The following is a 13,903-nucleotide window of genomic DNA, read 5'->3' on the forward strand; positions in this document are numbered from 1 at the left end:
CCAAAACGCTGTTTAAACTTTTAGCTAGAACTAGCAATAAGCCCTGAAAAGAGATAAACTGATTAACAGAATACAAATATTAAAAGCAATGATATAATACAACTGCTCAGTAAATTAAAACAGGATTGGTGTTCATTCACTTTAACGGCCAGTGGGAGGCCTTGCCTGAAATGCACGAGTGGTGAAAGAAACTGTACAATACAATACAAAAAATAGTGTTTAACAATTTCCCAAAGGTGATATTACTGACTATAAGATCCTATCTAGGTCTTGTAGGTTCTAGCTAACCACTGGCCAGTGGGAATTCTATTCACACAAACACACACAGAGTCTGCCAGCGTTGGGGCCCTTTAAATCCTGTGTTTGAGTACTCAGACTTTTGTGAAGTAATATTTGTAATCCACAGAATGAAAGGGGGTATCTTCGCAAAGTGTCACAAAGATTAACACATGTGGTGATCCACCTTCAGATAGAGCTGCATTAGCAGTAAATATAACCTAGCAGGATTAAGCAAGATCCACTTACACAAGGATGGCAGAAGATCTCTCACCATTAGATGCATGTGATCTTCCTTGCAGCAATTGGTAGATTGATCGCTGTCTCAGTCGACTGGATGGCGATGGGAGCAACACATGCCACAGAATCCTCCAAACAGGATAATAATGAAGATTGTTGCAGTACTGAAATTTGTCTCTAGATTTCACTGCACTGTTAGCACATCTTCACCTTGCAGAATAACACACTGCAAACTCCCCTCTCAAGTTTGCACCTCCCTTTAGGAGAGTCACAGACAGCATCACAGGCTCTGGAAGTGCTCAGGAGACAAGCACATGGGACACTTTTTCTGTCTGGCTACAACAATGCCAGTCTGTCTCTCCCCCTGTGTCCTCCTCTCTCTCCTCCAATCACAGCTCTCCTGGGCTGCTATCCAATCCCGTCCTTCCTTGTTTTTGTTGTTAGGGGTGGGCTTTCTTCTTAGCTACAGCAGGACCCAATCTTCCTTCAATCCTGCAGCTGTACCCAATAGAGTCTCTCCTCCTGCTATCAGTTTAGCCATAAAATGCAACGTAATGTTTCAGAGAGCATAGGGTGACCACGTGTCCCAGATTGCCCAGGACAGTCCCGCATTTTGCAGGTCTGTCCCGGGCACCTTCATTCCAGGACAATACAGTGTCCCGGAATGAAACGGACACAGCCACCCCCCAAGCCAAACTAATGCCCCCAAAAAAGGCTGCCACATCACCGCTTTACTCACTGACAGTACTTGTAGGGTTGTCAACTCATCCCTTTAAAACAGAACACATATTAATTACACAGGTTCAAAGGCTAATTTAATGCAAATAAGGCACCAAGTGAGTTTAATTACCTCCTTAATCAGCCACAGAACCTGTGTAATTAATATGTGTTCTGTTTTAAAGGGATGAGTTGGCAACCCTAAGTACTTGTCCAGGCCAGGAATGCCTGGAGGAGCACAGTCCCCGCCCCCTGCTTGTGATTGGAGAAATCATAAATCCTGCCTCTTGTATCCAATCACTGTACTGTGATTCAATACAGCACAAGCTGATTTTTGGGAAGGGGGGTGTCCCTGAATGGTAGTTTGGAAATGTGGTCACCCTAAGAGAGCAATACTCTGCATATATTACAGAGGCAATACTAAGCCGGTGCTACATGTGATTATCCCTAGTCAGTTCAAGAGGCATTATTTGAAGTGCTGAAAGAACCACATTCAAATCACATGGAGTCATGGAGAAATGCATTGGGGCATCGCATGTTATACAAAGGTCCTGCACAAAGGTCCTGAAAGAATGGAAACCAGTAGTCTCTGGAAGAGGACTACAAATGCAGAGACCACCCAATGACCAACTAATGTCACTGTAAAAGAACTGTATATTTTTAGCCTACCTTAAAGCTTAACTTTAGATAGAAACTCGGCATTCACTTTCAATCACAATTTTTTCCATGTATGGGAGGTAATTGCTCACCCCACAAGGCTGATGCCGGAGTCTATCATGAAAGCAGAACATCTGGTACTGCAAGCTGATTTAATTGGCTAGTTTCAGGAATGGCTGGCCTCAATGCTAACCTGGAAATCTGCTCTGATTTCTGGCCAGTGTAAGCAGTATCTAGGGCAGTTCCCAGGTGTCAGTTGTAGGTAGGGCAGTCTACAGGGGTAAATAGTATGTAGGGCAGCATACAGGGGTCAGTAGGATGTAGGTCAGTGTCCAGAGGTAAGCAGTACATAGAGCCATGTACAGAATTACGTAGTATATAGAGCAGTGTTCAGGGGTCAGTAGTAAGTAGGGCAGTGTACAGAGGTCACTAGGAGGTGGGACAGTGTCCAGTGGTCAGTAGTAAGTAGGGCAGTGAACAGAGCTTAGTAGGATGAAGAGAAGTGTAGAGAGGTCAGCAGTATGAAGAGCAATGTACAGTAAAACCTTGAATACAAGCATAATTTGTTCCAGAAGCATGCCTGTAATCCAAAGCACTTGTATATCAAAGCAAATTTTCCCATAAGAAATAATGGAAACTCAAATGATTCGTTTCACAACCATTTATTCATAAGTCCTCCTGTTTATAGTCCATATAAAAAGATTATAGCAATGTGATAAGTTGTGTAATCATAAAATGTCCATCCACAAATGGAAGCTTCCACAAGGGGATTAGAAGCAAAATCCAGCAGGAGCTACAGAGTATAAAAGAGAAGAGAGGCGCCTCTAAATGTAGCAATATTGTGACATTTAATGAAGGTACAACATTTAGCAACTCACATGGTTGATGATTAAAAGAGGCACATCTAAGTGCAGGCATCCGGGGCAAAGCGATCCACATAGGCCAATCCTCCATAACACTGTCAGTCTGCATTCGTGACCGGGAAGACTATCCTGAAGTAAAGCAATCTGAAAGCGAGGCTTGAACTGCTCGTTGAAGGGACAAAATCAATGGTGGTGCGGAGGATCGCTTTACCCCGGATGCCTGCATACTTAGATGTGCCTGTTTTAATCATCAGCCATGTGAGTTTCTAAATGTTGTACCTTCATTAAATGTAACCATATTGCTACACTTAGAGGCCCCTCTCTTCTTTTTTATACTCAGTTGTGACATGACGCTACTCTTATATCAAGGCATCGATTTTATATCAAGTCAAAATTGACTACAAATTTTTGCTTGTCTTGCAAAACGCTCTCAAACAAAGTTACTCTCAAACCAAGGTTTTACTGTATAGGGATCAGTAGGGCAGAGGACAGGGATAAGAAAGTCAATGGTTAAAAGGGCAGAGGAAAGGGGGTCAGTAGAGCAGAGGATATGGAGTAAGTACAGTAGAGGTCAGGGCATCAGCAGGGCAAAGGACAGGGGGTCAGAAGGGCCCAGTACTGGGGGAGTACTGGAAGTCACAGTACTGTGGGGTCAGGAGGGTACAGTGCAGGGGGTCGGGAGGACTGGGGTGAAAGAAGGGCACAGTACTGGAAGTCAGGAGTGAAAAATACTAGGGGAGGGTAGGCGGTCAGGAGGGAATAGTACCAGGGGATCAGGAGGACACAGTACTTGGGGTCAGGAGGGCATGGTACTGGGTACTGGGGGATCAGAATGGCACAATACTGGGGGTCAGAAGGGTTCGGTACTATGAAATCAGATGGGCACAGTACTGGGGGTCAGGAGGGCATTGTAGTGGGTACTGGGGGGTCAGAATAGCACAATACTGAGGGTCAGAAGGGTATGGTACTGGGGGGGTCAGAGGGGCACAGTACTTGGGGTCAGGAGGGCATGGTACTGTAGTGTTAGCAGACCAACATTATTTTGTAATGCAGAATGGTGCAGGGAAGCTGCTGTGGTCAATCTAACTGTTCTGGGATTGCACCCGCCGTCCCTCCTCTCTCGTCCATCCCACAAAATATTACCCATGCCTTGGATGGATTGGAAAGGAGGGGGGTAAGTTGACCATACTACACTAAGGGGAAAACTCAAGTGTGTTTAGACAATAGCCAAAAACCTGCCATAGCTATTTCAGAGTCTTTTCCCACAGCTGAATGCATGCAATTGAGGTGCTGAGGGGTGGGAAATGCCTCTGCAGCCTAGGATTGGCTAAGCCTACACCTGCGCTGCTCTTTAGCTCTGGGGGGGAAGCACTCTAGGGCCAGCATGGCAGGGGGTGTGTTCACAATCTACCCTTCACCTGCCAATGATTGACAGGTAGACTGTGATTGACGTGTTGCTGACCCCGATTTAGATACACTTTAACTGGTAAATATATTGTTGTCTTCTTTCCTCTACAGGTGATTCATTTTCTCAGCATCAAAACACTCAATTTTCAACCAAAGATCGTGATAATGATAAAAGCACTGGCAGTTGTGCCAATTCTTACCGAGGAGGATGGTGGTATGGTGGTTGTCATGATTCTAACCTAAATGGACTTTATCTAAGGGGTAACCACACCAGCTATGCTAATGGTATAAACTGGCATTCCGGTCGTGGGTATAACTATTCGTACAAGGTCTCTGAAATGAAGATTCGTCCACAGTCATAAGGAAATTAGAAGCAGATCTAGCATCAGATGTATTTCATCATGTTAAGTGCGTGCATGCTGAGTAACGTGTAACACCACAATGTGTTTATTGCAACTAGTATTTACCCCAACAATGGCTTTTTTTTTTTGCTTTTTTTATTCAGTCATCATTCAGGGTCAGCAGCTACTGTTTGAACTGAAATGATGATTTAGAGATGAAACGGTCATGTCATTTCTGGTGCCCATGCAGTTCATAGCTGTGTTTCCATATGACTGATGCAGATCGACCTCTGCTGAAGCCACTCACCTTGTGATTTGCTGCAAGTTACAATGTAACAGTCTTATCACAGGAGAGATTTGAATGAACATTTCCTCCTGCCTGCCATTTACTGTTGCCTCAACCCAGGCAAAGTCACCTTGCCTGGATCTCAAGGACTGCTCTTTAATGATTAAAAGTGATATTGTGATATTTTAAGAATGTATTCATCAGAGGGACTCATTACCATATATTTTGGCAGTGTGGATTGATTGTTCCTTTCTGGTCCATTGTGATGTCTCTGCTCCAGCAGATTTTAGAGTCCCCCATCTCGATGGACCCATTACATCTTCTCTTGGGCCTCCCATTCCCTGGACTGGGAAAGACCTCAAACAATTTAGCTTCCTACACCTTATTAGCAGCAAAGAGTGATTCCATTATGTTGGTTATCTACCTCCCCCCAACTCAAGCTCAGTTTTTAAAAGTTATCACTGACATACGCAGAATGAAGCACATGACAGCAATGGTAGAGGATGCTGTTGACAAGTTTGACAAGATATGGGATTTATGGGACCACTCTGTATATGGTTCCCCCCTTTAAAACTTTTCTAATAACCCATATGCAGCTTCTTGTCACCCTGTCAGCACCCAATGTCCCGCTCTCTCTGTGGACCTAGCCATTCATAGCAGCCCATTGCTTACAGTATATACCCCCTGGATCTACCCACCCGGTGTCTACCCAACTAACGTCCAAATGTTATTGGCCATACCCTTTTTTCAGTAGCCTTGCCTGTTTGATGATCAACATGTTTTTGTTTTCACTTCAATTCCTATTTTATTTGTTTTTCCTTTCTTTTTTTTTCTTTCAATTTTTTGTTTGATTTCTCTGACTTCGGCATGCATAAAATGTTTTATTTGTATTCCTTCAAATTTTTTCAATGAAAATACAATAAAAATAAAATAAAAAAAGAATGTATTCATGCAGACTTGTAAACTAATTAAAGGGTCCTCTTTAATATCCTGTGCTATATTATGGCTTCCAGAGATTGATATTTTAAGCTTTCCAATAAATAGTATTGAAGGAATACTTACATTTCAACCTTTACCTCTTTTTAATTTCTCAGTTAGTAAATTCAGAGCAATTTAGGGACAGTTAGCTCTTTAACAATAAAATTGATGAAAATGTGGAATTCTGAAAGTAAGAAGAACTCCAGGAATGTATGTACTTCAAAAGTCTGGCTTATAAGGGGTTAAGTCCAAGGAGGGGTATGCTACCTTGTGGATTTATTGCTTTTATTTACAATTTATATATTTACAGAACCCTGGTAGAAGACGAGACTATACTACCCCTCTACCCACCACCCCCCTCTGCTATCTATTTACAGAATACTTAGAATTTTTTGAATGGGTCCACAAAATGCCAAGTGCTCCATGACTGGACAGGAAGAGAGGAGTAATGGGCAGTGAGGCTGCAAATGAGGGAGGCTTTTGTGGAGGAGGTTCAGTGTCAGAGTGCTGGAAGTACAGCAAATGCCATGTCTGAAACAAGGGTGGGGCAGAAGGGGGATGTACCTAGGGCAGAGTGTTTTTATTTGGGGGGTTGCCATGCAACTCTGGTCATGTGCCCCGTTTATTCCACCAAGTGCTTCGGGTTTTGATGCTGCGACCACTTGCCGTAGTTTTTACACATTTGTTTACAGGTCGCCACTGCAGAAGTAACCTAGCCCCCTGTTGTTCACTAGACTGCCCACAGTTGTCATTTGACTCCCCCCTAGGTCAACATTACCCACAGAGATAGATTCTTACAGAAGAATGGTCCTGCCATGAGGAGCAAAGAGGAATGCAGGGGGCACCGAGGGGATGTGTAAGGAGGAAGGTTGGGATGTAGAGCTTAGCAGAGAAAGATAGGTAAAGGTGAACTGAGAGGGGGTTTGGAGTGTGGAGGTGGGCAGAGAAGGGTGTCTGGTCTGCAGATGGGGTCTTGGATAGTACAGAGAGGGGGGAGCACAGAGGTAAATGGAGGAAGGGGGGCTTGGGTTTCAGAGTTGAGCAGAAAGGGTTTTGGGGTGTAAAGGCTATCATGGGTGTAGGTCAAAAGGTGAGCAGGGCAGGGTTGGGGTGCAGAGGTTAGCAGAAAGAGTGAGAAGCAAAAGTGAGTAGAAGGGGGAACAGAGGCTTGTAGGCAGGTGGAGTATCCTTTCTCCACTGCAGGTGGCGCTCATCTGCGGCAGCATTGCAGTTGGAAAGGAAGTCAAGAGGAACATGGTTTCTCTGTGGTTTCCTGGAAACCCATACAGGCTTAGGGAAAACATGAAAGAGCTGCTTTCCCTGGGGGCACTTGTGCAGGAGCGCTCCCGAATCCTGCAGCTGCGTCCATTGACACAAACAGCAGGTCTCGGCCCCCCTCCCCTGCTCCCATGTCACTGGATTTGACTGACAGCAGCGGGAGTCAATGGCTCCTGCTGCTACCATTCTATCCAATGAAGACCCGAGACAGCGGCTGCATCTGCTGTGCTCATCCCCGTCGATGGAACAATTGGGTTCAGGTAAGTAAAAGGGGGGCTGCTGAACCATAATGCATAATGCATTAAGGTGAAAAACCTTGAGGGTTTATAACCCCTTTAAAGTAGGCTCAGAAAAAGTGATAGTTCTTTGTTTATATTTTGTGTACAGAGAATGTGTATGTAATTGGGCGGTGGGGGTGCAGTTTGCATTTTTACTCTGGGTGCTGGATTACCTTGTCCCAGTACTGGCAATAGCTACATTCGCAGTGCTCTGTAAAAATGTAAATTGTAAATTGTAAATAAAAGAGGGCACAGGGCGGCATACACCAACCTTTAAACTAGCACAGGTTTAACAATACATACATTCATGGAGTTCTACTTCAAATACTGTACATCCATTTTTCTGCTACAGGCAATATAGCTGTAGTTCAAGAAACTCACAATGACAGGAAGTAGCCTGGCTATGCACTGCCATCTTGTGGCTAAAAACAAGAATACATCACAAATCATATATAGGTATTGTTTATATATATATTGTGCATGTAAAAGGGGTTAGCTTGATGGACGTAATGTAATCAATGTAGCTTTTGTAAAATGTGTTTCTATACTTCCGAATTACATACTCTGGCCCTGATTTCTACTTTTGCAGACAATAGATGTGCTTTACTGCTTTCTCATATGAGTGTCCTTACCAGTGGCGTCACTAGGGTTGGTGTCACCTGGTGCGGTAAAATATGGTGTCACCCCCCCCCCCCCCCCCCAAATAACAGTTTCCAAATATTTTTTACCCTACTGTTTGCTCTCTGTTCTCCTTTCTTCCCCTTTTCTCTCTCTCCCTATCCATCTTTCTTGTTCGTTCTATCCCTTCTTCTGTCTCTCCATTTTTCTTTGTCCCCTCCCCCCACCTCTCTTTCTCCAGAACCGGAATTCACATCTCAGGAGCCTATAGGCCAGGGGCGTACCTAGAGCATTTGGCACCCGGGGCAGATCCAATATCTGGCACCCCCCACGTTAAAATGTAAAAACACCCCACTGTGCCCCCTGCATACCTCTGTATCCTTCAATATCTTTTTGTTACTACTGTGTTCCCCTCTCCACAACTGCACCTCTGGACCACTTTACATTGCACAGCACCCTGCATCACTGGACCCCTTTACATTACACAGCCCCCTGCATCACTGGACCCCTTTACATTACACCGCCCCCTGCATCACTGGACCCTGTTAAAATTACACAGTACCCTGCATCACTGGACCCCTTTAAAATTACACAGCACCCTGCATCACTGGACCCCTTTACATCTCACAGCCCCCTTCACCTCTGGACCCTTTTACATTACACAGCACCCTGCACCTCTGGGCCCCTTTACATTACACAGCACCCTGCACCTCTGGACCTCTTTACATTACACAGCCCCCTGCACCACTGGACCCCTTTACATCACATAGCCCCCTGCACCTCTGGACCCCTTTACATTACACAGCCCCCTGCACCTCTGGACCCTTTTACACTACACAGCCCTCTGCACCCCTTTACATTACACAGCACCCTGCACCTCCGGACCCCTTTACATTACACAGCACCCTGCATCACTGGACCCCTTTACATTACACAGCCCCCTGCATCACTGGACCCCTTTACATTACACAGCCCCCTGCATCACTGGACCCCTTTACATTACATGCCCCCTGCATCACTGGACCCCTTTAAAGTTACACAGTACCCTGCATCACTGCACCCCTTTAAAATTACACAGCACCCTGCACCACTGGACCCCTTTACATCTCACAGCCCCCTTTACCTCTGGACCCTTTTACATTACACAGCACCCTGCACCTCTGGGCCCCTTTACATTACACAGCACCCTGCACCTCTGGACCTCTTTACATTACACAGCCCCCTGCACCACTGGACCCCTTTACATCACATAGCCCCCTGCACCTCCGGACCCCTTTACATTACACAGCACCCTGCACCCCTGGACCCCTTTACATTACACAGCACCCTGCATCACTAGACCCCTTTACATTACACAGCCCCCTGCACCACTGGACCCCTTTACATCACATAGCCCCCTGCCCCTCTGGACCCCTTTACATTACACAGCACCCTGCATCACTGGGCCCCTTTACATTACACAGCACCCTGCATCACTGGACCCCTTTACATCTCATAGCACCCTGCTTCTCTGGACCCTTTTACATTACACAGCACCCTGCATCACTGTACCCCTTTTACATTACACAGCCACCTGCACCTCTGCACCCCTTTACATCACATAGCCCCCTGCACCTCTGGACCCTTTTACACTACACAGCCCTCTGCACCCCTTTACATTACACAGCACCCTGCACCTCCGGACCCCTTTACATTACACAGAACCCTGCACCTCTGGACCCCTTTACATTAAACAGCACCCTGCATCACTAGACCCCTTTACATTACACAGCCCCCTGCACCACTGGACCCCTTTACATCACATAGCCCCCTGCACCTCTGGACCCCTTTACATCACATAGCCCCCTGCACCTCTGGACCCCTTTGCATTACACAGCACCCTGCACCTCTAGACCTCTTTACATTACACAGCCCCCTGCATCACTGGACCCCTTTAAAATTACACAGTACCCTGCATCACTGGACCCCTTTACATAACACAGCACCCTGCATCACTGGGCCCCTTTACATCTCATAGCCCTCTGCACCTCTGGACCCTTTTACATTACACAGCACCCTGCATCACTGCACTCCTTTTACATTACACAGCCGCCTGCACCCCTGCATGTTACACAGACCCCCTTCAGTGCAGACACCCCCTCAGTGCAGACACCCCCCCCTTAGTGCAGTCCCCCCCCCTCAGTGCAACCCCCCCTCAGTGCAAACCCCCTCAGTGCAACCCCCCAGTGCAAACACTACCAGTGCAACCCCCCCCCCCCTCTTAGTACAAACCCCCCTTAGTGAAAACCCCCTCAGTGCAAACACCCCCTTAGTACAACCCCCCCTCAGTGCAAACACCCCCCCCTTCAGTGAAATCCCCCCAGGTGCAAACACCCCCCCTCCCCATTCAGTACCTCATATCATCGCAGCGCCACGGCACATTGACAGAAGGTTCCCTCGGCCCCTCCCCCTCTGTACACACAAATAGAGAGGAGGGGGCTGTGCCTGTGTGCCGACTGCCGAGCACCGCTAACAGCCCGTGGCTGTGAGAGGAGGGGATGGATGGTGCTGCGGTGTCACCCCACAACCCCCCTCCTCTTGTACCGTGGCGTTCGGCACTCCGATTCCGCGGCGCTCATCGCTGCAGTCACCGGGGGGGTTGAGCCGCCCCCCCCCCCCCCACATGTCAGCTAAAACATTTTTTTTTTTAAACGGGATGGTGTCACCCCTCTAGCAGGTGTCACTCGGGTGCGGACCGCACCCCCCGAACCCCCCTAGCAACGCCTCTGGTCCTTACCCATTGAAACCAATGCATCCCATGTGTGGCAGAATCATTGTAGGGACTAATCTATCTTATGTCTAGTGGCTAATCTACAAATCTCTACATTTATTAAAGTAACTTTGTGACCAATAACATATCAGTGGGTGACAGATCAAACCACAGCATCATATAATGTCCACCCAAGATGGGAAAGCTCCCACTCGGCTGTCATTATGATATAGGCTGGGCGGGAAGCAGTTAAATAACCATAGGAGGTGTGCAGAGTGCAGACCTGGGAGCTCAACACAAAGATTTCACCAAAAGAATACCTGAGATTTATGTTGCTTAAATTGATTATAAAGGTATTTTTTTTAAATAACAAGAATGTTTTACTTACCTGCTCTGTGCAATGGTTTTGCACAGAGCAATCCTCCTGTTCCCTGGTCCTCTGCTTGCACTCCTGGCCCCTCCTCCCTGTCGGGTCCCCCCAAAGTCGCTTGTTATGGTGCACTCTTGTTGGCTTCTTCCCAAACCACACAGAGCATGGTGCGGCTCAATCCCGCCTCCCTCTTCACTGACTTTGGTAAACAGCAGTGGGAGCTAATGATTTTGTGCAAATAGAGGCAAAAGTGAATGTTATTAGACTATTTTGTCTCCAGGTCTAATGTTATACATTCATGCATAATAGAGTGAATCAGGAGAATACTGCATTTTGACCACTAAATAAAGCTGATGATCATAGGAAATAAATATTTTACTTTGGTCATCACCTGCTGGCTGCTGTGCCCATTATGAGTGGTTCACACCATCCCTGTGCTACGTTCCCAGGTCTGTACACCTGCTGTGTGCATTATGAGTGGTTCCCACCATCCCTGTGCTGAGTTCCTGGGTCTGTACACTTGCTGGGCCCATTGTGAGGGGTTCTCACCATCACTGTGCTGAGTTCCCGGGTCAGTAGACATGCTGTGCCCATTGAGGGGTTCCCACCATCTCTGTGCTGATCTCCTCCATCTGTACACTTGCTGGCTGCTGTGCTCATTATAAAGAGGTTTCCACTATCCCTGTGTCAGGGACCTGCCAATAGGCTCCGGCGTGCACGCATGCGCACACTTACTGATGGTCAGAATCAGCACCAATCACCTATTCATGTGCGCAGGCGTGTCCCACATGCACACGGATATGTGCCAAATGCGCGCATCTGTGCGCCAAATGTGCGCGCTTGTATGCGCGCGCATGCGCCTACTACACGCGCACGTGCACGACGGCGGGAACGCGCGCGTGCTCGTTAATGCGCGATTGGCGCCACTCAGCCTTTAAAAAGCAAGCAGCTGCAGTGACACTTTGCTGTCTGATCTGCAGCATTGTATCAGTGAAACCTGTGACCTGTTGTAACCTGTTACCTCAAACCGACCCGGCTCCGTCTGACCATCCGACCCTCTCCACTCCGACCCCTGGCTTGTTCTGACTCCGCTCTGCTCTCCTGCCCATCGTTACCAGACCCTGTGCCTGAATCTGACTACGCTTGCTTAACCCACCTGATTATCTGCTAACCCGGTTTGCTTCACCAGCTCCTGCTATCCAGTGCCTGTGCCAGCTCCAGAGACGCTGTCTCCTACAACCACCGTCCCAAAGGACCACCAACGGTGCCCGGCTGCTATCATCACCAGGCACTTCTACCTCGCCGCGCTCCCGAGCTTGCTGTCCCAACTCCAGCAGCTCCAGAGCCGGGGCTGTAAGAGAGGCCTCCTCCTGCACACTAGGCTCTGGCTACAAGGTACGTTCCAGTACATAACACCCTGTGCTTCGTTCATGGGTCTGTACGCCCGCTGTGCCCATCTCGGGTCTTTTGGGTGGTGGTGGTGGTGCCACAAAACTGTAACCCCTCACAGATACTCTTATTTGGTGCAGGAATGGGCCCTGCGTTGAAGTATATCACAAATTGTAATTACATGCCCCTGTTAAACAGGAGCAGAAAAAATGTGCCTTAGATAGTGGTGGTGGTGCCACAACACTGTAACCCCTTACAGATACTCTTGTTTGGCGCAGGAATGGGCCCTGCGTTGAAGTATTATATAAAAAATTGTAACTACATGACAAATTGGGCCTTGGGTGGTGGTGCCCTAAATCAAAAATATTGTTGGAAGCAAGCATCAAGATTGAGGAGGAATAGAATAGTCAACATGGGCAGTCTTCAAGGGATCCCACATCCATCGCAAATTCAATCAGTTACATCAGCATCAGGTGCTTTATAGCTGCTGATCCAAGACTGATTAACTTTTTATGAATATGAGCCTATCAACTGAGTCTGTGGACAGGCGCAGTCTTTGATCCATTACAAACCCTTCAGCAGCACTGAATGTGCATTCAGAAAGCATGCTGGATGCCGGACAGGCCAGTAGCTCAATTGCATATTGAGCATGTTCTGGCCAGTGGTCCTGGACCCTTCAGCAGCACTGAATTTGCATTCAGAAAGCACGCTGGATGCCGGACAGGCCAGTAGCTCAATTGCATATTGAGCAAGTTCTGGCCAGTGGTCCTGTCAGAAACCATGAATCAGACCGAGACAGAAGTACAGTTAAATCGAACTTGTTTAATAATAATAAAAATATTAACAGAGTAAGCGTAGTCAAAACATAGTCAGAGTTCAGGAACCGGATCGGATAGTCAGCCAAGCCAAATGTCAAAGAGACAGAGATATACTGTAGTATAACAGCAAGCAGGATCAGGAGCCAGAAGGGATGTCAGTCGAGCAAAGTCTTCAACGGGAATGCAGAAGAAAGTCTCTGTGATGTTGACCAAGGCGAAGGCAGAGATCATCTGAACTGGAAGGCTTAAGTAGGCAGGACTGATGAGCAGGATCATCAACAGGAGAGATAGGAGCTGGCAATTAGCCGACTGCTGAGCGGCCAGCTCAGAAAAGGAAGGGCTAAGCCCAGCCCTGACAATTTGTCAATAGCCCACAAGTTGTTCTGAACTGGTAAGATGGGACATCCTTTATTTCCTATCTTGTTCAGTATGGCCATGTGCAAACATGATATTTTTTATTTTATTAAAGAACTTGAACTTGGATAGGTTCAAGGTAACTGTGGGATACTGCAGTAACTTTTCACAGTAATTTGAGGACACTACCTTCTACGATCTGAGCAGAGTAATTGCACATTTGCACAAGCAAAATAGTGGAATGAGCTTTAAAACAGAAACTTAAGGATGCTGCTAAACCTCCT

The 13,903-nt window shown here is 47.0% G+C and overlaps 1 protein-coding gene across 1 annotated transcript in view; it reads left to right on the forward strand.

Annotated features, from left to right (window-relative positions):
- Positions 1-5,642, forward strand: part of LOC120914024 (ficolin-1-B-like) — a 59,103-nt gene extending 53,461 nt beyond the window's left edge. The window contains exon 8 of the mRNA XM_040324453.1: positions 4,272-5,642. Within this exon, the coding sequence (XP_040180387.1) occupies positions 4,272-4,522 (251 nt within the window). The 3' untranslated portion in view covers positions 4,523-5,642. The remainder of the gene's footprint in view (positions 1-4,271) is intronic.
- Positions 5,643-13,903: the final 8,261 nt, after the last annotated feature.

The sequence above is a fragment of the Rana temporaria genome, chromosome 9 (assembly GCF_905171775.1).
Source record: "Rana temporaria chromosome 9, aRanTem1.1, whole genome shotgun sequence".
NCBI classification, from domain to species: Eukaryota; Metazoa; Chordata; class Amphibia; order Anura; family Ranidae; genus Rana; species Rana temporaria.